Consider the following 24,290-nt stretch of genomic DNA (forward strand, 5'->3'; position numbering starts at 1 on the left):
ACATTTTCTGTTTTATTTCCAGATCTGCAGCATTTTGCTTTTGTTTGTTTTCCAACAGGCTTTTCAGTTGGTGTCCTATGCTTAATGTCCTATGAATCTGTACCTCCGAATTGCTCTGCTTCTTCACAGTATCATGTTTCAATCCATTCAGAGTACAATTATTGCAAGTGAATTAATGCAAATACCCCTTATTCCCCAGCATTGATCCCTAGTCTCTGATCCCTAGTCTCTCCATCTCTGACCCCCAGTCTCTCCATCTCTGATCCCCAGTCCCCCATCTCTGACCCCCAATCCCCCATCTCTGACCCCCAGTCTCTACGTCTCTGACCCCCAGTCTCTCCATCTCTGATCCCCAGTCCCCCATCTCTGACCCCTAGTCTCTCCGTTTCTGACCCCCAGTCCCCCATCTCTGATCCCCGGTCTCTCCATCTCTGACTCCTAGTCACTCCGTCTCTGACCCCCAGACCTCCATCTCTGACCCTCAGTCTCTCCATCTCTGACCCCCAGTCTCTCCATCTCTGACTCCTAGTCTCCACGTCTCTGACCCCTAGTCCCCCATCTCTGACCCCTAAACTCTCCGTCTCTGACCCCCACGCTCCATCTCTGACCCCCACTCTCCATCTCTGATCCCCAATCTATCCATCTCTGACCCCCAGTCCATCCGTCTTTGAGCCCCAATCTCTCCGCTTCTGACCCCAGTCTCTCCATTTCTGACCCAAAGTCTCCCTGTCTCTGACCCCCCAGTCTACCCGTCTCTCCGTTTCTGACCTCCAGCCTCTGTTCCCTTCCAGAATTAGGCAATGGTGCCACAATTTTAATCCAAACATATTTTAGCACAGAAAGCACAGTGGTGCTGCATTTTAAGTGTTTGTGTAACTAAAGTATCAATGCTGAAGTGCACAGAGGAGCAGCTACAGTTTTTTATATATAGCCAGAGACAGAGCCCATGTCCAAAGCTAAAGAATAGGGAGCAATTGATTTTCCCACCACCTCACTATCTTTCAATGAGTTATTAACTGGACCCTAATCCCTTTCTTCATCTAACCTTGATTCTCGCACTTCATCATTTAAATTATAATCTCATCTGCCAGTTTTACACCAATAATGTACTACCTCACACTGTTGTTTTAAATTTAAGCTGGTTCCTCCTGCAAACTGGTTCATTCTCCCTCTGCCCTTTTTATAACTGGTTCCTTCATTAGTTCTGTAATTACTCGCACTTTGTAAAGTACCTACATAAACGCTAACTTTTTTATTATTAATTTGCTAAGATACTGTAAGAGTTAATACTCTTATTCGTGCTGTATAATCTCTTAAAAATGGCTCAACTATCAGAGATTCAGTTGCCAAGTATATACAGCCATGTGAAATTTAATACCTGAAGTATTTAAGCTGAAGGCTGCCTCATAGTTTGTTAAAGAGCTAACATTCTACATGCGGTACGGTAGCACAGTGGTTAGCACTGCTGCTTCACAGCTCCAGGGATCTGGGTTCGGTTCCTGGCGTGGGTCACTGTCTGTGTGGAGATTGCACATTCTCCTCGTGTTTGTGTGAGTTTCCTCCGGGTGCCCTGGTTTCCTTCCACAGTCCAAAAATGTGCGGGTTAGGTTGATTGGCCATGCTAAAAATTGCCCTTAGTGTCCTGAAATACGTAGATTAGTGGGTAAATATGTAGGGATATGGGGGTAGGGCCTGGGTGGGATTGTGGTCGGTGCAGACTCGATGGGCCGAATGGCCTCTTTCTGTACTGTAGGGTTTCTATGTTTCTATTAATATATTGGCTTAAATGCTTATAACAATTCTTGCTTTCTAACAATTAAATACAGGTTTTGCCACCATGAAGAACAGTTGCCCAAAAAAATAAATCCCAGGAGGAGGAAGAATGCATGTAAATAGGGATGAGGTGAAAGGATTTCAGGGAAAAATAGAAGCAGAAGTAGGCCATTTGGCCCTTCGAGCCTGCTCCGTCACTTATTTTGATCATGGCTGATCATCAAATTCAATATCCTGATCCCGCCTTCCCCGCATATCCTTTGATCCCTTTGAACAAGAGGTTGTGAGTTCAGAGGTGGAGGGGTCATGGGCCATAATATAGGGCAGAAGGGTCAAGACCCAAGGAGATAGGCTGAAGGGCTGACCTCCACACTAAGGAGTCTGTAAAATGGGAAATGGTCGGGAGGTGACTGCAATGTCAGTCTGGCACCCAGAAGTGGGTGAGGCAGGCTGGCATACCCGAGGGCTTGACTCACTGTCAGTCACAAAACAAACGGGACAAGTTAGAGATAAAAATATCAAAGTCCATGGTTGTGATTAAGTGACTTCAAATGGTGGGCGGTTGGAAAGCCAACAAATGAGCAAGGGAGTCTTAAGTGTCTGACTTGCCAGGTGAAAATCAGGCTTTGAACACTTGGTAAATGAGGCAAGTAAAAACAAAATGGTGGACGAATCTAGGTGACTTCCTTCACAACTTCGCAGGTCTGAAATGTGACAGGCAAAACCTTTCACGTACACTTTTTACATATTAGATGTTGACTTGAAAACATTATGCAAATATTTTGATACCAGAAGTAAACAGATTGAGAATAGAAGGTTCATACAGTAACAAGATTTGTAGAATAAAATAGATAAATATCATGAAAATCGAGGGTATCAACACCAATAATCCCTGAATCACCAACATGTTTCTTTCAGCACAACTCTCAATGTTCTATCTCCCACCTAGTTTTCTAGGCAGGACTCAAAGCTATTTCCAATTTCACATGCCTCTAATTTTAACTAGTAGTCTCTGAAGCAGGACCTTATTTTATTCATTGCCCTTACAGCAGCTATATGTATTTTTTATATTTTACTCCATTCTTAAAGTTACAAAGCCAATGCTCAGAGTGGGCCAGTCAAACCCTCCTCCATTTCCTTGACTGCTGCAAAAAACAAATTCAAACTGAATCCAATTCAAGAAAGACATGCAAGATCCAAGCTGACAAGAAAAGGCATTGCACCCCGTATTAGGCTTGATTTGGTGTTTGATCTTAGCCACAAGGCTGAGAAGCACACCCCTGCCCGATGGTTGTGGTTTCAGCCAGCTACATACGCATCACCTTTTTTACATCTTTACACTGCGGCCCAACACCACTATCTGGTCATTTACCTGATTGCTTTTTGTGGGATAACGTTGAGTGCAAATTAGCTACCGTGTCCCATCACATTACAGTAATGGTCTCACTTCAGAATTAAAGCGAGTGCTTTGCGACATTCCTATTTTGTGAAAGGTGTTATATAAATACAAATGATTATTTTCTTATTTCACATTGTATAGTTTTATGCAAATTGAATCAACTTTCCCTAATCCACATCTACTAATGTTTGGTGCGTACTTACTCCATGTGGGCAATGATGCATTTCCTAAAACAATGGCTACATCTCAAAAGTACATATTGGCAGTAAAGCACTTTGAGACATCCTGAGATGTTCTATAAATACAGGTCTTCTTTAATAAGACCTGGAAGTGATTCTGTTCATCCACAACAAAGCAGAATCCCTGCGCAACCTGTTTCTGCTCTTTCTTTGTTGGCTTTTACTGTTGAATATTTGAGCTTGATTTATTTCCATTGTTGATATTGGGGCCAGGGTGCTCACGCAGTAGCATAAAATAGATAAAATATCTGATATCACAGGTAATGAAATTTCAGTCACTCATCAATACCAGTCCAGGATGTCAGTTACCCATAATGTTCTGGGTCAGAAAATGGACATGTGTTATATTCATACACGAATTCAGGGAGCTTTTCCATGTACTGAAAATGCTACAACAGAGTTAAGATTCATAGAATCCCTACAGTACAGAAGGAGGCTAATCAGCCCATCAGGTCTGCACTGACTCTCCGGAACAGCATCTTACCTCGGCCCAAATACCCCACCCTAGCCCTGTAGCATTTACCATGGCTAACCCATCTTTGGACACTAGGGGGCAATTTCCCATGGCCAATTCACATGCACGTCTTTGGACTGTGGGAGGAAACCGGAGCACCCGGAGGAAACCCACGCAGATGCGGGGAGAATGTGCAAACTCCACACAGACAGTGACCCATGGCTGGAATTGAACCCTGGTTGCTGGTGCTGAGAGGCTGCTGTGCTAACCACTGTGCCACCATGCCGCTAGTGTGAAGAAATGAGAATGAGTGAGAATGAGGAATATAAATTGTCCCATTGGTAAGACACAGCATGGGTTCATGAAGGGAAGGTCATGTTTGACTAATCTGGTGGAATTCTTTGAGAACATTACATGCGCAGTGGACAATGGGGAACCTGTGGATGTGGTGTATCTGGATTTCCAGAAGACAAGGTGCCGCACCAAAGACTACTACATAAGATAAAGGTGCACGGTGTTACGGGTAATATATTAGCATGGATAGAGGATTAGTTAACTAACAGAAAGCAAAGAGTGGGGGTAAACAGGGGTTTTTCTGGTTGGCGATCATTGACTAGTGGTGTGCCTCAGGGATCAGCGTTGGGACCGCAATTGTTTACGATTCACATAGATGATTTGGAGTTGCGGACCAAGTGTAGCGTGTCAAAATTCGCAGATGACACTAAGATGAGTGACAGACCAAAGAGGACCTGAAAGTCTGCAAAGGGATATAGATATTCTAAGTGAGTGTGCGAGGGTCTGGCAGATAGAGTACAATGTTGGTAAATGTGAGGTCATCCATTTTGGTAAGAATAACAGCAAAATGGACTATTATTTAAATAGTTAAAAATTGCAGCATGCTGATGTGCAGAGGGACCTGGGTGTCCTTGTGCAAGAATCACAAGGAGTTGGTTTGCAGGTGCAGCAGGTAATTAAGAAGGGAAGTGAAATTTTGTCCTTCATTGCTAGAGGGATGGAGTTTAAAAACACCAAGGTTATGTTGCAGCTGTATAAGGTGCTGGTGAGGCCACACCTGGAGTACTGTGTACAGTTTTGGTCTCCTTGCTTGAGAAAGGATATACTGGCACTGGAGAGGGTGCAGAGGAGATTCACTAGGTTGATTCCAGAGTTGAGAGTGTTGGCTTATGAGGAGAGACTGAGTAGACTAGGGCTATACTCATTGGAATTCAGAAGAATGAGGCGAGATCTTATAGAAACATATAAGACTATGAAAGGAATAGATAAGATGGCAGGTGAAACTAGAACTAGGGGGCTTGGCCTCAAAATAAGGGGAAGCAGATTTGGGACTGAATTGAGGAGGAACTTCTTCACACAAAGGGTTGTGGATCTGTGGAATTCCCTGCCCAGTGAAGTAGTTGAGGCTACCTCACTGAATGTTTTTAAGGCAAGGATAGATAAATGTTAGAACAGTAAAGGAATTAAGGGTTATGGTGAGCGGGCGGGTAAGTGGAGCTGAGTCCACAAAAAGATCAGCCATGATCTTATTGAATGGCGGAGCAGGCTCGAGGGGCCAGATGGCCTACTCTTGCTCCTAGTTCTTATGTTCTTATGAAATTTCCATGTTCTCATTCAAAGTTTGTCTGTGCCCATCATTGCCATCTGTTGGAGTGCGGCACAACTCCAGGAGACAACTGTTCTAGCCGGAATCTTGGCTCTTGATGCTTTCAGACCCCTATCCTGACCCTTCCCTTCACATTCAGGTACCGCTGCACAAAACTGATGTTAAGTTATGTCAGACGGCATATCATTAAGGAAGAAAATATTGCAGCTTAACCAATGAGAAAATATTGTTATTTGTGTTTAGCATTGCACCAGTAATTGTTATGCATAAGGGAATAAGGGAAAGTGAAGCAGAGTATTGCTTTATACCAAAGAGGAAAATTATTACACAAAGAGCACAACCAGGTTTCATTTACTGAAAAATCCACCTTTTGCTCTATTTGACCCTGTTTGTGACATCTCTGTTAAGTCTCCCTTACCATAAGACGGTCCAACTTCTTGGTTTATCCCTTTTACCCCTTTCACACTCTTGTAACTGTTAAAAGGTATACAAAATGTATAGGGCAGCATGGTAGCACTACTGCCTCACAACACCAAGGACCCGGGTTCAATTCCAGCCTCAGGTGACCATCTGTGTGGAGTTTGCACCTTCTCCCTGTGACTGTGTGAGTTTCCTCCAGGTGCTCTGGTTTCCTCCCACACTCCAAAGATGTGCAGGTCAGGTTGAGTGGCCATGTTAAATTCCCCTTAGTGTCAGGGTGATTAGCAGGGTAAATACGTGGGGTTATGGGAATAGGGCGTGGGTGGGATTGTTGTCGACGCAGGCTTGATGGGCTGAATGGCCTCCTTCTGCACTGTAGGGATTCTATGATTCTATGAAAAGTTTATAACAGATCAATGACCTGACTTCACTGCATTGAACATTGTAACTGTGATGTTATTTTCAGAAACAAAGGATTATGCTTTAAATCTTCTCTTTATCAGCTGCTCAGACCATGAGCACTCTGAAAGTATTTCCAATTTAACATAATTAATTGCTTAATTACACTGAGTTGTTTGTAAATTAATACCTCTCTATAACTAACAAATTTTCTGTGTTGGGGAACTCAGTGCTGGGTAATGTAAAACTCTTCTGCACTAATTTAAAGTATTTTATATCTCTTCCAGTTTTATTTCGTATGTATGACACCAATGGAGATGGAAAAATCACTTTGGAAGAATTAAGAGAGGTATTTTTTAGACTCACAATTTAAATTCGAAGTGTTTAAAGGCAAATGTCATGACATTTGATGCTATATCATTTTGACCAGTTGGGTGTGATACAGGATGCCTGAAGAGATGGGCACCTAACTGCTAAACCCAAAGGACAAATCAATTAAGCCAACCAAAGTCATTAATAGGTTATTATTTGTAAGCTGCAAAGACCTGAATTGGATCTTATTTATACTGTATATTATAGTAATGTTATACATTGGCACAAATACTAATTATTGCCCACTCTCGGAATAATTAAAAGGCAAAAAAAAAAATTGAACTCAGTCATAGGAATTTAACATTCTTGAGAAAGAGTTTTTCATCAGTGATTGTGATAAATAACTGAATGCAGCATGCTGGCCATAATGTTCAGTAAAATGAGGTAACATATAGACAGAGAACAGGTAGGACCGATCAGAAGGTATCGCAGTAACAGCAAGTTGAGGCTAAGGGAAGGGGAGACAATAGTAAGAGAAATAGGTCAGTGGAGAAAGAGGCAGCAAAAGAAGGACAGCAGGCAAATTAGAGGCAGCAAAATAGACATGGTAGAAGAGGGCAATTTAAGAGGGGAAAGCCTGAAGAGAGAGTTGAGGATGTTTAAGTAAAGGCTGGAAAGGAAAATTATAACATCTAAGGACATAGTGGGCAAGCGCCAATGGTGGGAATGACAGGCATGATGTCTTGTCTGGAGACAATACACATCTTTTTAGCCTGTCTTGATGCTCTCTCCACTCATGCTGTTTTGTTTCTTAAAGACTTGATTAGTTGTAAGTATTCGCATTCCAACCATTATTCATGTAAATTGAGTTTGTGTCTTTATAAGCTCTGTTTGTGAACAGAATTCCCACTCACCTGAAGAAGGGGCTTGCAGCTCCGAAAGCTTGTGTGGCTTTTGCTACCAAATAAACCTGTTGGACTTTAACCTGGTGTTGTTAAACTTCTTACTGGGAATGACAGGAGCAATATGGAAGGAATTAGGGTGCTGATGAGGAGGACAAGCTAGGAACCTATGTGAAAAGGTGAAAGGCAACAAACAAGGGATAGAGTAGGAGAAATAACATCATTAATGAGGGCATGTTAGGAAGAAGTAGGGTGATAACTAAAGTTAAAAGCTGTAAGGAAGAATAGTCATGATGAGCAAAAGTGAAAATGATTACGAACACAAAGCGAGAACAAGAAGTGTCATGGCCAGAAGAAAGAGATGCCATCCAGAAGGGTGAGCTGCCCAATTTAATCTGCTCTTTTCCAGCCAGGTTCTTCCCATTAGTGCTGGACAGTTTCCTTTAACAATATGCAAGGACAAGTCTGCGGACTGTCCATTCAACTTCACAGTTACATCAATATGGCCCCTTAATGGAACCGATTCTCCAATATAGGTTTCTAACACTATCTTTGAGGGTTTCAAGTCAATACGTCATAGCTTTTCCTGGCAAACATTGTCTGGTATCAAAGAAACTGTGGCTCCAGTGTGTCCACCTCTATTTTCACCGCTCTCCGTCCAGTAAAAAAGTGACCCAGTGATGGTTTGTTGCACCAGCAATATCCAGTACATTTTGGATTGTGACTCAAGTCCTTTTTCGCACTCTTTTCGTACCATGTGAATACATTTTCTGGCTGTACCAGACTTCTCAGGGGATTAAATGCTTTCCCCCCATTATGCTCAGGGAAGTTGAGACTACTATGTATGCCACAATGTTGTTCGTTTGGACAAAATATTTGAAGCTCTCTGTATGTGAGCCCCATTGCTCTGTATTCTCATCAAACGGTCCCATGGCACCAAAACCTTCCGCAACCTTTACTCTGGAAAGGGCCTGCATGAGCACGATATACCACATCATTTTCACAACCATGCTTCCTTACTCCCCAAAACAAGGCAAACCTGAGCTCAGCCTGTTTTCCTTTTGTGTTGTACAACACCCCCAACTCTACCATGTCGTTGCAGGGTACTTGCTACTCAGTGCTCCTGGTATTGTTACACATTTTTACAGGCAGAGCACATGGCAAGTTTCTTTCCAAAGTTGTGTTATCCCGAATCTTTGTTTGTTTTTTGGTTCCTTCAGCAACTGCAATGATTGGTTGACACTCCTCCCTCGCCAGCTTTCATCTAGCGATGATTTCAATGTTTTGCTCTTCTGTCAGGTGTCTACAAGGCTGCGGACTTTTTCCACTTTTTTAAATTCTGGAGAGGTTGCAAGTGTGATCAAACCACCTCGTCGCCAGTTTTCTGTGTGGTACTTTTAAAAGATAGGTTGCAGGCTTTGAAGGTTTAAACAAAGATCTTTATTTTGTACTACATACTGCTAAAATACACTCCTGTTTGCCCGTGCAAACGGCAGATCTTGTCACGTGATCAACCTCTTCAAATGCCCCTGTTCCACTGCAAATCTGCTAGTGAGGAAACACTAGAAATAACATGAATATACAACAATTAAAATCATCTTTTCACAGAATCACAGAGTTGTTACGGCACAGAAGGAGGCCATTTGCTATGATATAAACAATAAGAATGAGTGAATTAAAGGCTACAATTCAGTCTTTGGGTTTGAAACCATTAGTTTGGTCCTCACGATCCGAATAAATGTACTGCGTTCTAGCTCATTGATAGATCTTCCGTATTCTCTGTAGTACAATTTTCAACCTATATTGTCTACTTTTTATTCAGATTATAGATGAACTGTTATCCAAGAAATCAAACACAGAAAAGACTTCCTCGTCAATCGCAGATGCTGCAATGATGGAGGCTGCAAACATCTGCGTAGGACAAATGGTTTGTGACATTTTAGATTCACGTTCACCCAGTTCTGTTATTTTAACATTTGATTCATTTTCCCCTCAAACCACTCTCCTCACAATTGTAATACTTGTAGATCACACGTAGAGGCAGGAGGAGACAACTGCGTGACCTTTCTGGTGACATACTTGTGAGGCTATTACAATGGTTGGCATTCAGGACAGAACAGGGGCACCAAACTATACACCCCCAGATACATATTCTATTTATGGAGGGTATTTGGGATCTCTGAGTGAAGAATACATGTATGTGTGTGTACACTGAACTATTCTACATCCCTGAAAGGTGACTTAAATTTGGCTCGTAAAATGCAAAAAACTTTGAAAATAATTATGAAAGATTTGGGAAATGTATAACACTACATACTTAATAATAACTGATAATGGCTCTTTGTACTGGGGTGTATAAAGAAGGAATTTTTAGGTTGATGTGCGTGGCTCCAGCAGAATTATATTTTCTCCCATTGTGCTTTTTCAATCCTGATGTTAAAGAGGTGTTGAATGTTTTAACACAAAAGGCTTGTACACAATTTTAACAACGGGGGTTTTCACACTCAGAATTGCATGACTTCAAACAGTTGGAGATCTGACCTTCTGATGGCAAAACTCCCCACGGGTAAAGAGGATAACATTTATTTTCTTTTACTGCCTGTGGTGTTAAAAGCTTTTTATGTTTGATGTTTTTGTTTGTTTTTTTTATATGGTGAGACTCATTGACTGTAATTTTTCACTTTCTCACTCGTGGGCCTGCCAATTCCCTTCCATTCAAATGGATAGGTGTTACCTGCAGGCTGACAAACATAGAAAATACAAGCATTATTTTTAAGGCATTTTCTTTTCTTCGATATTGTGGGTCTATAAGAACATAAGAACATAAGAAATAGGAGCAGGAGTAGGCCATCTGGCCCTTCGAGCCTGCCCCGCCATTCAACAAGATCATGGCTGATCTGAAGCGAATCAGTTCCACTTACCCGCCTGCTCCCTATATCCCCTAATTCCCTTATCGATCAGAAAACTATCTACCCGTGATTTAAACATATTCAACGAGGAAGCCTCCACCACTTCAATGGGCAGAGAATTCCAGAGATTCACTACCCTCTGAGAGAAGAGGTTCCCCCTCAACTCTGTTCTGAACCGGCCCCCCCTTATTTTGAGGCTGTGCCCTCTAGTTCTGGTTTCCCTTCTAAGTGGAAAGTCCAAAGATGTGCGGGTTAGGTTGATTGGCCAAGTTAAAAATTGCCCCTTAGAATCCTGAGATGCGTAGGTTAGAGGGATTAGTGGGTAAAATATGTGGGGGTAGGGCCTGGGTGGGATTGTGGTCGGTGCAGACTTGATGGGCCGAATGGCCTCCTTCTGCACTGTAGGGTTTCTATGGTTTCTATGGAAAGAATCTCTCCACCTCTACCCTATCCAGCCCCTTCATTATCTTATATGTCTCTATAAGATCACCCCTCATACTTCTAAACTCCAACGAGTACAGACCCAATCTGTTTAATCTCTCCTCATAAGCTACACCCCTCATCTCCGGTATCAACCTGGTGAACCTTCTCTGCACTCCCTCCAAGGCCAATATATCCTTTCGCAAATAAGGGGACCAAAACTGCACACAGTACTCCAGTTGCGGCCTCACCAGTGCCTTGTACAGTTGCAGCAAGACCTCCCTGCTTTTATATTCTATCCCCCTCGCGATAAAGGCCAACATTCCATTCGCCTTCTTGATCACCTGCTGCACCTGCAGACTGAGTTTTTGCGATTCGTGCACAAGGACCCCCAGGTCCCTCTGCACAGTCGCACGATGTAATTTTTCTCCATTTAAATAATATTCCAATTTACTATTATTTCTTCCAAAGTGGATATCCTCACATTTGCTAACGTTATATTCCATCTGCCAGATCCTCGCCCACTCGCTCAGCCTATCCAAATCTCTCTGCAGACTTTCCGCGTCCTCCACGCAATTCGCTTTCCCACTCACCTTCGTGTCATCAGCAAATTTGAATACCCTAGATTCAGTCCCCTCCTCCAGATCATCTATGTAAATGGTAAACAATTGAGGCCCCAGCACCGATCCCTGCAGCACGCCACTGGTCACCAACTGCCAACCAGAAAAGCACCCATTTATCCCAACTCTCTGCTTCCTGTTAGATACAGTAAGAAGTTTAACAACACCAGGTTAAAGTCCAACCAACGTTGGACTTTACCTGGTGTTGTTAAACTTCTTACTGTGTTTACCCCAGTCCAACGCCGGCATCTCCACATCCTGTTAGATAGCCAATCCCCAATCCACGCCAACACCTTACCCCTAACTCCGTGTACCCCAATCTTCTGCAGCAACCTTTTGTGAGGCACCTTATCGAACGCCTTCTGGAAATCTAAAAACACCACATCCACCGGTTCCCCTCTGTCAACCGCACTAGTGACATCTTCATAAAAGTCCAGTAGATTCGTCAAACACGACTTTCCCTTCATGAATCCATGCTGCGTCTGCTTGATCGAACCATTCTTATTCAGGTGCTCTGTTATTTCCTCTTTAATAATGGACTCTAGCATCTTCCCAACTACGGACGTTAAGCTAACCGGCCTGTAGTTACCCGCCTTTTGTCTACTTCCTTTTTTAAACAGCGGCGTAACAGTAGCTGTTTTCCAGTCAGCCGGCACTACCCCAGAGTCCAGCCAATTTTGATAAATTACTACTAACGCATCTGCTATTACCTCAGCCATTTCTTTCAGTACCCTGGGATGCATTCCATCCGGGCCCGGGGACTTGTCTACCTTCAGTCCTATTAGTCTACCAAGCACCACCTCCTTAGTAACAGTTGTATTAAGGACCTCCCCTTCCACCAACTCTCGATCTCTAATGTTCGGCAAACTATTTGTGTCTTCCACCGTGAAGACCGACACAAAGAACTTATTTAAAGTCTCAGCCATTTCCTCGTTTTCCACTATTAAATCCCCCCTCTCATCTTCCAAGGGTCCAACATTCACTCTAGCCACTCTATTCCTTTTTATATACTTGTAAAAACTTTTACTATCATTTTTTATATTTTGAGCTAGTTTAGTTTCATAATCGCTTTCTTAGTCGTTCTTTGTTTTTCTTTAAAGCTTTCCCAATCCACTAATTCTCCACTATTTTTGGCCACTCTGTATGCATCTGATTTTATTTTAATACTCTCCTTTATTTCCTTCGTTATCCACGTCCGGTTATCCTTTTTCTTACAGTCCTTCTTTATCACCGGAATATATTTTTGCTGAGTACTTTAAAAAATCTCCTTAAAAATCCTCCACTGTTCCTCAGCTGTCCTACCTACAAGTCTGCTCGCCCAGTCTACATTAGCCAATTCCACCCTCATCCTATCGTACTCCCCTCTGTTCAAGCAGGATAGAGATTCCTCCTCTATCTCAATGTGGAAGGTTAGCACTGCTGCCTCACAGCGCCAGAGACCCGGGTTCGATTCCCAGCTTGGGTCACTGTGCGGAGTCTGCACGTTCTCCCCGTGTCTGCGTGGGTTTCCTCCGGGTGCTCCGGTTTCCTCCCACAGTCTGAAAGACATGCTAGTTAGGTGCATTGCCCATACTAAATTCTCCTGCAGTGTACCCGAACAGGTGCCGGAGTGTGGCGACTAAGGGATTTTCACAGTAACTTTATTGCAGTGTTAATGTAAGCCTACTTGTGACACTAATAAATAAACTTAAACTTGCACACACCTTTATATACTCTTAACATAAGCTAATTTCTAGTTTACCACTCCCTGTAAAGCATTGGTTGCCTCTCCTTCAGTCAAACATTCCCAACCTTCTGAAATTCTTTTCTTTAACATCTGCACTGTTACCTTGTTATCTCTCTTCAAAATCCCACATAGGCTGTACTGTTATGCCTTCTTCCTCCCTTTCCTCCCTCTGGCTTGGCATTCACCATTAACTTCAGCAATCGCCTCCTCTAGAAGTGTAAGTTAATTAATTTTAATACAAATTGATCACTGCAAATGTATGCCCTTATATAAAGTACTTGAGAAATAGAGCTATGTGAGTAGTATACAGTGACATCTTTTCAGAATGAAACAACTGTGTACGTTGTACAAACTGTAGACCTTACATTTAATCCACAATTTGCATTTTTGCATGTTTGAGGATTGACACCGACTGCATAAACTCAGCTGGGTATACCCAATCTTTGGAGACTGGATTACCTTGTTGACTACACGAGTATACAAATTGTAATTAAAATAGTTCCTCCGTTCCCTGTCTTAACTTTGCAGTGTTTCGGTGCACAGCACAGGCTAAACGTAGGTATGTGGGGGAGGCCTTTTCGTGCCAGTGAGTAATATTCCCAACATTCATTTCCCTGTCTGCTTCACATCTCACAGGCTAACTGCATCAGAACAGTTCAAGGTCAGTCTGAAGGATAACCTGCAGACAGTTAATGAAATAGGAACTATCCTGGCCAATTTCTGAAGCAATGACTGAATTTGGATTTTTATATAGTGCCTTTCAAGTGTTGAAAATACATTAATGTTCTTCACAATCTGCAACTTATTTCTGCAGTGTAGTCACTAAAGCAATGTAGGCAAATGCCAGCCTGACAGGATAAGACCCAACAAAAATAGTGAGATCATGGTGGTACAGTAGTTGGCACCGCTCTTCACATCTCCAGGGACCCAGGTTCGATTCCAACCTTGAGTGTCTGTGTGGGGTTTGGACGTTCTCCCCACGTCTGCGTGGATTTCCTCCGGGTACTCCGGTTTCCTCCCATAGTCCAAAGGTGTGCAGGTCAGGATGATTAGCCGTGCTAAATTGCCCCTTAGTGTCCCAATATGTGTAGGGGGATTAGTGGGGTAAATACATGGGGCCACAAGGATAGGGCATAGGTAAGATGCTCTGTCAGAGAGTCAGTGTAGACTCAGTGGACTGAATAGTCTCCTACACTGTAGGATTCTGATTCAATGAATGACCAGGTAATGATTTGAGATCTGCTGTGCGCAGTGATGGAACAGCTTTTACTATTCAAGGTGCACACAGTTGCCACAGACATTTAGTGGGCTTGTTAGCAATTACTTCCAGTCATCTGGCATCTGTTTAAGTTTGGCACCTTCTACAGTGAATGTGTGGTGTGACTGAAACCAGCCGGTTGAAGAATCCTTACTGAGATATGCAGACTGCAAAAAAAAACAACGGAATTATAAATTAAACATAAATCATTGTGCAAAGGAAAATAAAGATTTGATTAAGGGAGTGGAGAGAAAAACAGGAAGACTATTAAAATATTTTAAATTCTACGTTCATTTCCTTTTGAGAGGTTGAGAATCCCAATTTATAAAGTTAATTTTTCTGGGGAAGGGAGGCTGGTCAGAAAATTGATCACTTATTACACCGTTAAAAACTTAGTTACTCCTAATTGTACAAGGTCTGCTTTTTCTATCTGTCAATGTAGCAATAGTAATAAATAATTAGCCTCTGGCTTAGTGCCGGATCACCCAAGTCAAAGCTGACAGCACAGGAGAGAGACAGATCGAAGCATTAACACTCATCTGCTGTACATAAAAATGATTTAATTTTATTAAAGCAAATGCTATAGATCAGAAATAAAATCAGAAATGCTAGATAAACTCGCCGATCTGGCAGCATTTGTGGAGAAACAGAGTTAACATTTTTAATCCGTATGACTCTTTTACAGTTTTGTAGAAGGGTCACATGGACTCAAAGTTAACTGTGTTTCTCTCTCCACAGATGCTGCCAGAGCTGCTGAGTTTATCCAGCATTTTCTGGTTTCAAGCAAGCATCCACAGCTGCTGTCATATTGTGGACCACTGAAATTCTTAGAGTTGTTTTGTTCGGTAAATGGAGACAAAGAAGACATGCTATTTGTCCAATCTGTACGAGTGAGTGCAGCACCTGAGTTATGAAGATTACTCATACCCTGTTTATCTTGTTTTTCTTGTATTTTGTGAAATCAGAGTAAATGCGTACAGCACAGCGCATTAACCAGGGCTCTGATATGATGAATATGAAGCAGAAGCAATTGTGACGTACATTTTTCTGGATGTCAATAGGGAGTCGTATTGTTACATCTCATTTCTGTTTGCAAGTTAGGGGTTTTGGGTTTCCCTAATGTGGCAGATTCCCCAAGTCCTTTGTGGGACTTGGCAAAAAATGGTTCGGCACAGCCAAGAAGGGCCAAAAAGCCTGTTTCTGAGCTGTAATTTTCTATGGTTCTAATTATGCCACACCTACATATTGGCCCAGAACTTCTGGGTTCCCCAGTGTCACATTTGGGGGTATCCCAAAGATGCGCTGGGGAATCCCTCGGGAAGTTCCCAGAAGGGCTTACGCAGCAATAAGCTCTAACTTCCTCTGGACAATTGCGCCGGGCTGGAAACCATTGAATCTCTACAGTGCAGAAGGAAGCTATTCAGCCCATCAAATTTGCACCAACTCCAAGAGCATCTTGCCCAGGCCCACTCCCAAGTCAACAGTTTGATGGAATACTCCCCACTTTTTGATTTGAGTGCAATTCCAAATTCACCCAAGAATTTTGACACCACCCAAGACAAAACAATCCACTTGATTGGCAACACACCCATAAGTTTAAACATCCAGTACATTAACCACTGGTGCACTGTGGCGGTCATGTGTGCGCCATATACAATATGAACTTCAGCAACTCGCCGAGGCTCCCTTGACTTCCCATTTCAAACCTTTGCCATGTAGAAGGGCAGCAGATGCATGGAAACATCATCACTTTCAAGTCACATGACAAACTGACTTGGAACCATATTGCCATTCCTTAAACATCACTGGATCAAATCCTACAACTCCCTCTTGGGCAGCACGGTGGCACAGTGGTTAGCTCTGCTGCCTCACAGCACCAGGGACCCGGGTGTTGATTCCTGGCTTGGGTCACTGTCTGTGTGGAGTCTCCCCGTGTCTGCATGGGTTTCCTCCGGGTGCTCCGGTTTCCTCCCACAGTCCAAAAGATGTGCTGGTTAGGTGCATTGACTATGCTAAATTCTCCCTCAATGTACCAAACAAGCACCCGAGTGTGGCGGCTAGGGGATTTTCACAGTAACTCCATTGCAGTGTTAATGTATGCCTACTTATGACACTAATAAATAAACTTTGAAAACCAAATAGCACTATGTATGTACCTACATGGTACTGCATTAGTTCAAGGCAGCAGCTCACTACCATCTTCTCAAGGACAAATAGGCAAGGACAATAAATCTAAGGACTGCCAGCAAAGCCCAAATCCCGTAAATGAAAATTTAAAAAATCTGTGTTTTCATCCCATACACGAGCCTCAGTCACGTGGCTGCGCTAATCCCATGTCTCTTTGTTCTTTCAGCCACCTGTCTGTGCTGCTATTAAACTTTGACATGCTCAGTGCTTCAAGCACTAAATCCAGCTGTGCATTTCACAACTTCACAATCCTCTGCAGAAAATGTTCTTCCCCTCAACATTAAATGTAAGAGATTTAGGATGGCATCTCTATGCTTCCCTCATTATAGACCCTTCAATCACTGATAACAGTCTGTTTCTGTCTACTGTGTCCCATTCCTTCATACAGTGCAACAACAAATACTCTTCTTAAGTACTTCATAGGCTGTAAAGCCCTTTGGGAATCTGCCACAGGGATGAAAGATGCTATAAACGCAAGATTTTCTTTTTTTACACTTCTATCAAAGTCTCCCATAATCTCTCCACAGCTCCAAGGGCAATTTTGAAGAATCAATACTATCCGCTGTAATGCCAGTCTGCAGTTAGGACAATTAGGAACATAGGAACAAAGGAATTAGAAGCAGTAGGCAAATTCAGGCCTTGAAGATCATGGTTAATCTCTCCCTGGTCTCAAATCTACCTCCCCACATCCTCTTATCTCTTTTTTTAAAGAAATATATCTATCTCCTTCTTGAAGCCATTTAATGATTCAGACTCCACCATACAATGGAGCAGTGAGTTCCACAAATTCACCACCCTTTGCAAGAAGTAGTTCCTCCTCATCTCATCTACCGCCTCTCAACCTATACCTGTGACCTCTTCTTCTAGATTGCCCCATAAGAGGAAACATTTGGTCTACATTTACTTTTAAAATTATATATACCTCGATCAGATCCTCTCTCATCCTTCTAAACTCCAGCAAGTACAAGCCCAAACTGTTTAAACTCTCCTTATACATCAACCCTTTCAACCCTGGAATCAATCTGGTGAACCTCCTCTGTACTGCCTCCAATGCCACCACATCCTTCCTCAAATAAGGAGATCAAAACTGGACACACCAGCACCCTATACAATTGCAACATCACTTCACTACTTTTATACTCCAGTCCCTTTGCAATAAGTGCCAACGTCCCATCCCATACCCTTCATAAAACCATGCTGACAATGGTGGATTGAGCTTTGTCTTTTCCAAATGCTCATTCATCTCCTCCTCAATCACAATCAATAGTTTAGAATCCTAGGCAGATCATTTCAAAGTTCTCTCAACCCAAACATTGGATGACGGTGCCTATTCTAAGAAGACATTTACCTATTCGGGTCGTAAAGCCTTTTTCATTTTCACAGTACTGTTTACGAGATGTATTGATGGAAAATTGCATGCAAGTGAACTGGAAGGTGCAAAAACCTACGCAGCTCAGCAATAAGTCTCCTATGTAATTGATCCCTAAGACGGCATGTTGTCTCATTGCCCTGGAAGCTGTAATTACTAATTATAGTGGTAATAACATGTGGCAAGTTGACACAAGGAAGACACAGGCTGTAACTACATAGAGGCCTTGGGCCATTCGGTTAGATCATATATATTTTGTGTTTTCACAGAAACTGTCCTGTCTCGGAATGAAAAATTAACAAGTTTGTCGGAAATGTTAAGTCAAACAAATTCGACAATGTTTACACTGTAAATGTAAAAATAACAAATGACATAGGCATGTTTGCAAGCAGATTTACAACAAACTGACTTTCCAAACACAAAATTGGGATTATAGATACGCAATGTTTATTACAAAGTGTATAGTTGGAAGTCACATGAATAAATTAGCACAGCAAAAGTCTTGATATTCCATTGCAACCCTTTAACAGGGCAACTGGAATTGGATTCAATGTGTATAAAAGAAACAACAGTAAAGGATATTTAAGTGCACAAAGGACAGCAAAGCAAGTTGAAAAACTTATTCCAGAAGTTGGTAAATGTATGTGTGCACTAAAAATATGGTAAACAATTTACAAATTAACATATTTGTAGGTTCTGGTGAGGCAAAAAAATTGGTTTGCTGCAGGTACTAGTGCAGATCAGAGTGATTCAGCTTTTGATTCCTAAAGCCCCTCCACCATTTACAAGGCATAATTCAGGAATGTGATGGGAATATCCACCATTGCAGGAAGAGCTCAGCTCCAACAACACTCAGCAAACTTGAGACCATCCAGGACAAAACAGTCCACTTACTAAGCACTGCTACACTGTGTACTGCAGCACCTCCCAAGGCAAAGATCTCCACCACCTCGAAGAACAAAAGCAGGTGTATTGGAACACCATGGTCTCCCAGTTGTATCTGATGTTGCCCTGGACATACATCATCCATCGCTGGGTGAAAGTCCTGGAACTCCTAACTAAACAGGATTATAGGAGCACCTTCACAACAGGCAGAACGGTTCAGCTCACCACTACCTCCTCAGAAGAATTTCTAGCGACATCCACAGCCCAGAATTAATTTTAAAGATGGCATGATGTAAATTCTCTAAACATAGGCATGTCATATATAATTTTAGGTTGCAAATGGCGTGAGTGTCTATGTGCAGTTTGCACGTTCTCCGTGTGTCTGTGTGGATTTCCTCCAGGTGCTCCAGTTTCCTCCAACAGTCTGAGAGATGTGCTGGTTAGGTGCATTGGCCATGCTAAATTGACCCTTAGTGTACCCAAACAGGCGCCGGAGTGTGGCGACTAAGGGATTTTCACAGTAACTTCATTACAGTGTTAATGTAAGCCTACTTGTGACACTAATAAGCTAAAAAGTAAAAACAAAACTATATTAAATTATACTTTCTGATGAATGTCTTAGCTCTGACCTAATAAAATATACTCACCCTTGTACTAACGTTTTTGTCATTTATATTAATTTTTTAATAATTTCTCCAGGAACCTGATCAACTGTACGATGGAATAACCTTTAATGACTTCCTTAAGGTCTGTATATGTTTCCCTTAAAAAATAAATGAAATGAAATTACATTTCTGAAGTGAAAGTAGGCCTTATGCAAAACTGATAATGTAATACAGTGATATCACACTCTATAAAAGACAGATTCTGAGTAACTGCTAGGTCAACCAGTTTTGTTAGTTTTCAGTTCACACTGACGCTAAATATAATGTTGTTGAGATAGGTAGTCAAATGTCAAGTTCAGTTTTATTGCAACAGTATTAACCCTGAACTACCAAAATCATTTAACTTAAAACATAAAGAGTTGTTTACTTTATCTTTAATGGCAGTACCTGTAGGCAAGGGGTCAACTTGCTGTCCATACCCAGTTCTCCTTCCCTCTGCTTCAGCCCTACAGTTTTCAGAAAAGCTACGAATGTGATTATGACAGACCAAATTGTAGTGTATCCCTGAAAGTGAACTTTTCCAAACTTGACTGTGGAAGTTAATTCTGCAATCCTGTCACAGGAACTGATGTATCTTATTCAGCAGTGTTTAACACCATTCGCTCCTCAGATACTGCCAACAGTCCCAACTTCACTGTTATCACCATGTCCAACACATGAGCCAGAACTACCTTGAATTTATCAGCAGGATCAAATGCTCCATTTGTACAAAACATCTTTGTGAAATTGTCCCTAATCTGAAACAGGCAGTGTGCAATTGTGGTGTTCTCTTTGACAAGACCAGATCTGCCTACTTTCACTAAAGGAACACTGTTCAACTCAGTCCTTCACCCTAGCCATCAATGAAGATCTTTCTCATACCTTTAACAAGTGGGTGGGGGGTGTAGTGGTATTGTCGCTAGACCCAGCGTCATGCTCTGGGGTCCCACGTTCGAATCCCACCCCGACAGATGGTGAAATTTGAATTCAATATAAAATTTGGAATTAAAAGTCTAACGATGACCATGAAATTGTCAATTGTTGTAAAAAACACTTCTGGCTTACATGCAACTCCAGATCCACAACAATACGGCTGATTCTTAAATACCCTCCGAAATGGCTGAGCAAGCCACTCAATTCAAGGGCAATTAGGGATGGATAATAAATTCTGGCCCAGCCTGCAACGCTCACATCCCATGAATGAATAAAACAAACTGCGGCTCGAGTTCTCCAATACTTTAGCTTGGATATTAATTGCTATCACTGGCATATTCTGAAGTCATCGGATGATAGTTGCTGAAGAGAGTTTGTCTTTAGTCTGGCACTTGCTCGTGAAGCCTGGCTCCTACCTTTGGGACAAGTTATTAAATTTACCAGGAAGCAGTTAAGAAAAAAAGTGGCCGTTTTGTTTACAATTTTTGCATTGTATCTGTTGCTGTTTCATGAACATGAAAACCAGATGGACATATGACCCTGGCTTTGCAATGCATGGCAGATATGCTAATTGGAAGACTTTATTTATTATTACTTTTAAAATGGTAGATCTGCACACACACCCACACACTCTGTCTCTCAGCCTTCATGTGCTACAGGCTGAGATTGGTTAAAAATTCATGTTCCAAACAGTGACACAGCAGAATCCTGTAACTATGAGAAGTGACAAAAAATAGTCTGTTAGTTAAACAAGCAGAAACTGCACTAATTAAATCTTTATTACTCTTCTTCATAACAAACTCAGAGCTCAAAATTAGATTTCTTACATTATTAAAAAATACAAATTACAGACAGAGTTTCCACAGATTGGGCCTGCTTTCAAAACACTTACCTGTCGAACTAACAATGGTAAGGAAAATACTAATTATTTTCCTCGCCAGAAAACGGCACATGGGTCACTGTCTTTGGTATGATTTCTTGCAGTGGAAATGGACAGTTGTCCCCACTTCCCTATAACAATTCCTTCCCATGAAATAATGTAACATCTGATTCACGAGTAACACTGCAGATCCAGTGATATACATAGATAGTTGTGATTGGTCACGGTACTGCTTCAGTCCTACAGTTTTCAGAAAAGCTACCAATGCGATTATATCTACCAAATTGTAATGTATCCCTGAAAGTGAAATTTTCTATAATTGCCTATGGAAACGGTTAATTCTGCAGTCCTGCCACATGAACTAATGTACCTTGTTCAGCAGTGTTTCACACCATCCGCTCCTCAAATACTGAAGTACTCTTTGCCCAAATGCAGCAAGACCTGGACAACATTCAGGCTTGGGCTGATAAGTGGCAAGTTACATTTGTGCTACACAAGTGTCAGGCAATAACAAGACAGAATCCAACCATCTTCTCTTCACATTCAATGGCATTACCATCCGCTAAGTCCACCATTAACAATATTCTGGGGGTTACCACTGATCAAAACTGAACTGCATCAGCCATATAAATACTGTAGCTACAAGAGCAGGTCAGAGGCTAAGAATTCTGCGGAGAGTATCTCACCTCCAGACTCCCCAAAGCCTGTCCACCATCTATAAGGCACAAGTCAGAAGTGTGAGGGAATACTTTCCACTTTAAAGTTTATTTATTATAGTCACAAGTAGGCTTACATTAACACGGCAATTAAGTTACTGTGAAAATCCCCTCGTCACCACCTGGATGAGTGCAGCTCAAACAACACTCAACTCAGCACCATCCAGGACAAATCAGCTTGCTTAATTGGCACCCACTCCACCACATTAAACATTTACTCCCTCCAAGACCAATGCACGGTGGCAGCAACAAGTACAATCCACAGTATGCACTGCAGCAACACACCAAGGCTTCTTCAACAGCACCTACCAAACCAATGACCTCTGCCACCTAGAAGGACAAAGGGCAAATGATGCATGGGAAAGACACTACCCTGCAAGTTCCACTCCAAGCCACACACCATCCTGACCTGACTTTTGGCTGTACCTGTTGCTCAGTTAAAATCCTAGAACTTCCTTCTTAACAACACTATGGGTTTACCTACACCATATAGACTGCAGTGGTTCAAGAAAGCAACTCACCACCACCTTCTCAAGGACAATTAGGGATAGGCAATAAATGCCATCCTTGCCAGCGACACCCACATCCTGTGAAACAATTAAAAAAACTTCAGATTTACTGTTTCAAAATTTTCAATATCCTCCAGCTCCCACTATTATAACTTTAATCTTCACAAAATCCAAAAAAAAAATCCACACCAAGTAAACCAAATGCTGTAAATTTTAATCCCATTAACTGGCATATATTCTTAAAACTAGGACTGTTACGTATGAATTTAAGGCATTAACTTTGTATTACACATTGAACACAGCACGTAACCTGTTGATCTCACGATTTAGAAAACTACTTTGAAATTCCATTAGTATAGCTTTCAGTAACTTCAACAAGATTATTTCTAAATATTTTGAACAGAGGTTTCATGACTAAACCTTTGAGTATTCCATTAGTTACATTTGGCTAAATAGAACTGAAATGTGCTGCTTCTTTTTAATTTATTTATCTGCTTCGTTTACTTTCTATCTTTCTCCCTCCCTGAGGTCATCTGTATTAACTAGAAAATAAGTCTTGGGCTTTAGTTTAGCCTCGGTGGTGGGGAAGCTTTAAGAAACGATAGTTCGGGACAAAATTGCCACTCGGGCAAATGCAGGTCAATTAAGGAAAGCCAGCATGGATTTGGTAAATCAAAACTAACATAATTGAGTTTTTGATGAGGCAACAAAGGATTGATGAAGATAATGCTGTTGATGTGGTGTATATGGACTTCCAATGAAGTGCCACAGACTTGTAAGCAAAGTTACAGCTCATGGATAAAGTTAGCTGAGTGACAGTGAAGAGAGAGTAGCGGTTAACGGTGTTTTTTGCAGACTGGAGAAAGGGGAGTTAGAACCCTGGCTCATCCCTGATATATACATATTGACTTAGACCTCGGTGTACATGACACAATTTCAAAACTTGCGGACGATGCAAAACATGGAAGTATTGTGAACTGAGCAGAATGTAGAATTTCAGAAAGACAGACAGGTTGGTATAGTGGACAAGTGGCAGATGAAATTTAAAGCATGGAAGTGTGAAGTGATTACCTTTGTAAGAAGAAGGCAGAGAGACAACATTATGGGCACAATTCTATAGGGTACACATAGGGACTGGGGTGTATAGTTGCATAAATCATCAGAAGGTGGCAGGACAGGTTGAGATAGTGGTTAATAAAGTACATGGCACCTGAGCTTTAAAATCATGGGACAGATTACTAAAGCAAGAAAGTTAGCTTAAAACTGTACAAAACATCAATTCGGCCCCAACTGGAGTACTGGGCAGCACGCTTTGAAAGATGTGAAGGTATTGGAGAGAGTGCAGAAAAGATTAATGAGAATGATTCCAGGGATAGAGAGCTTTGGATATGTAGATAGATTGGAGAAGTTGGGATTGTTCTCCTTGGAGAAAAGAAGGTTAAAGGGGACTTGATAGAGGTATTCAAAAGGGGACTGGACAGAGTAGGTAGAAAGAAGCTGTTCCCACTGTTGGGTCGAGAACTAGAGGGCACAGATTTAAGATAATTGGCAAAAGAAGCAATGGAATAGTGAAAAATAATTGTTCAATTTGTGGTTCGGATCTAAAACATACTTGAGAATGTGGTGGAAGCAGATTCAATTGAGGCATTCAAAAGGAAATTGGACTATTATCTGAAAAGGAAAAATGTGCATGGCTATGAGGAAATGGACAGGAC

The 24,290-nt window shown here is 41.8% G+C and overlaps 1 protein-coding gene across 1 annotated transcript in view; it reads left to right on the top strand.

Annotated features, from left to right (window-relative positions):
• tesca (tescalcin a) overlaps window positions 1-24,290 on the top strand; it is a 36,959-nt gene that overhangs the window by 10,725 nt on the left and 1,944 nt on the right. Inside the window, exons 5-7 of the mRNA XM_078227012.1 lie at window positions 6,593-6,654; window positions 9,342-9,446; window positions 19,593-19,640. Coding sequence (XP_078083138.1) covers window positions 6,593-6,654; window positions 9,342-9,446; window positions 19,593-19,640 — 215 coding nt within the window. The remainder of the gene's footprint in view (window positions 1-6,592; window positions 6,655-9,341; window positions 9,447-19,592; window positions 19,641-24,290) is intronic.

Source organism: Mustelus asterias, chromosome 13 (assembly GCF_964213995.1).
Source record: "Mustelus asterias chromosome 13, sMusAst1.hap1.1, whole genome shotgun sequence".
NCBI lineage: Eukaryota > Metazoa > Chordata > Chondrichthyes > Carcharhiniformes > Triakidae > Mustelus > Mustelus asterias.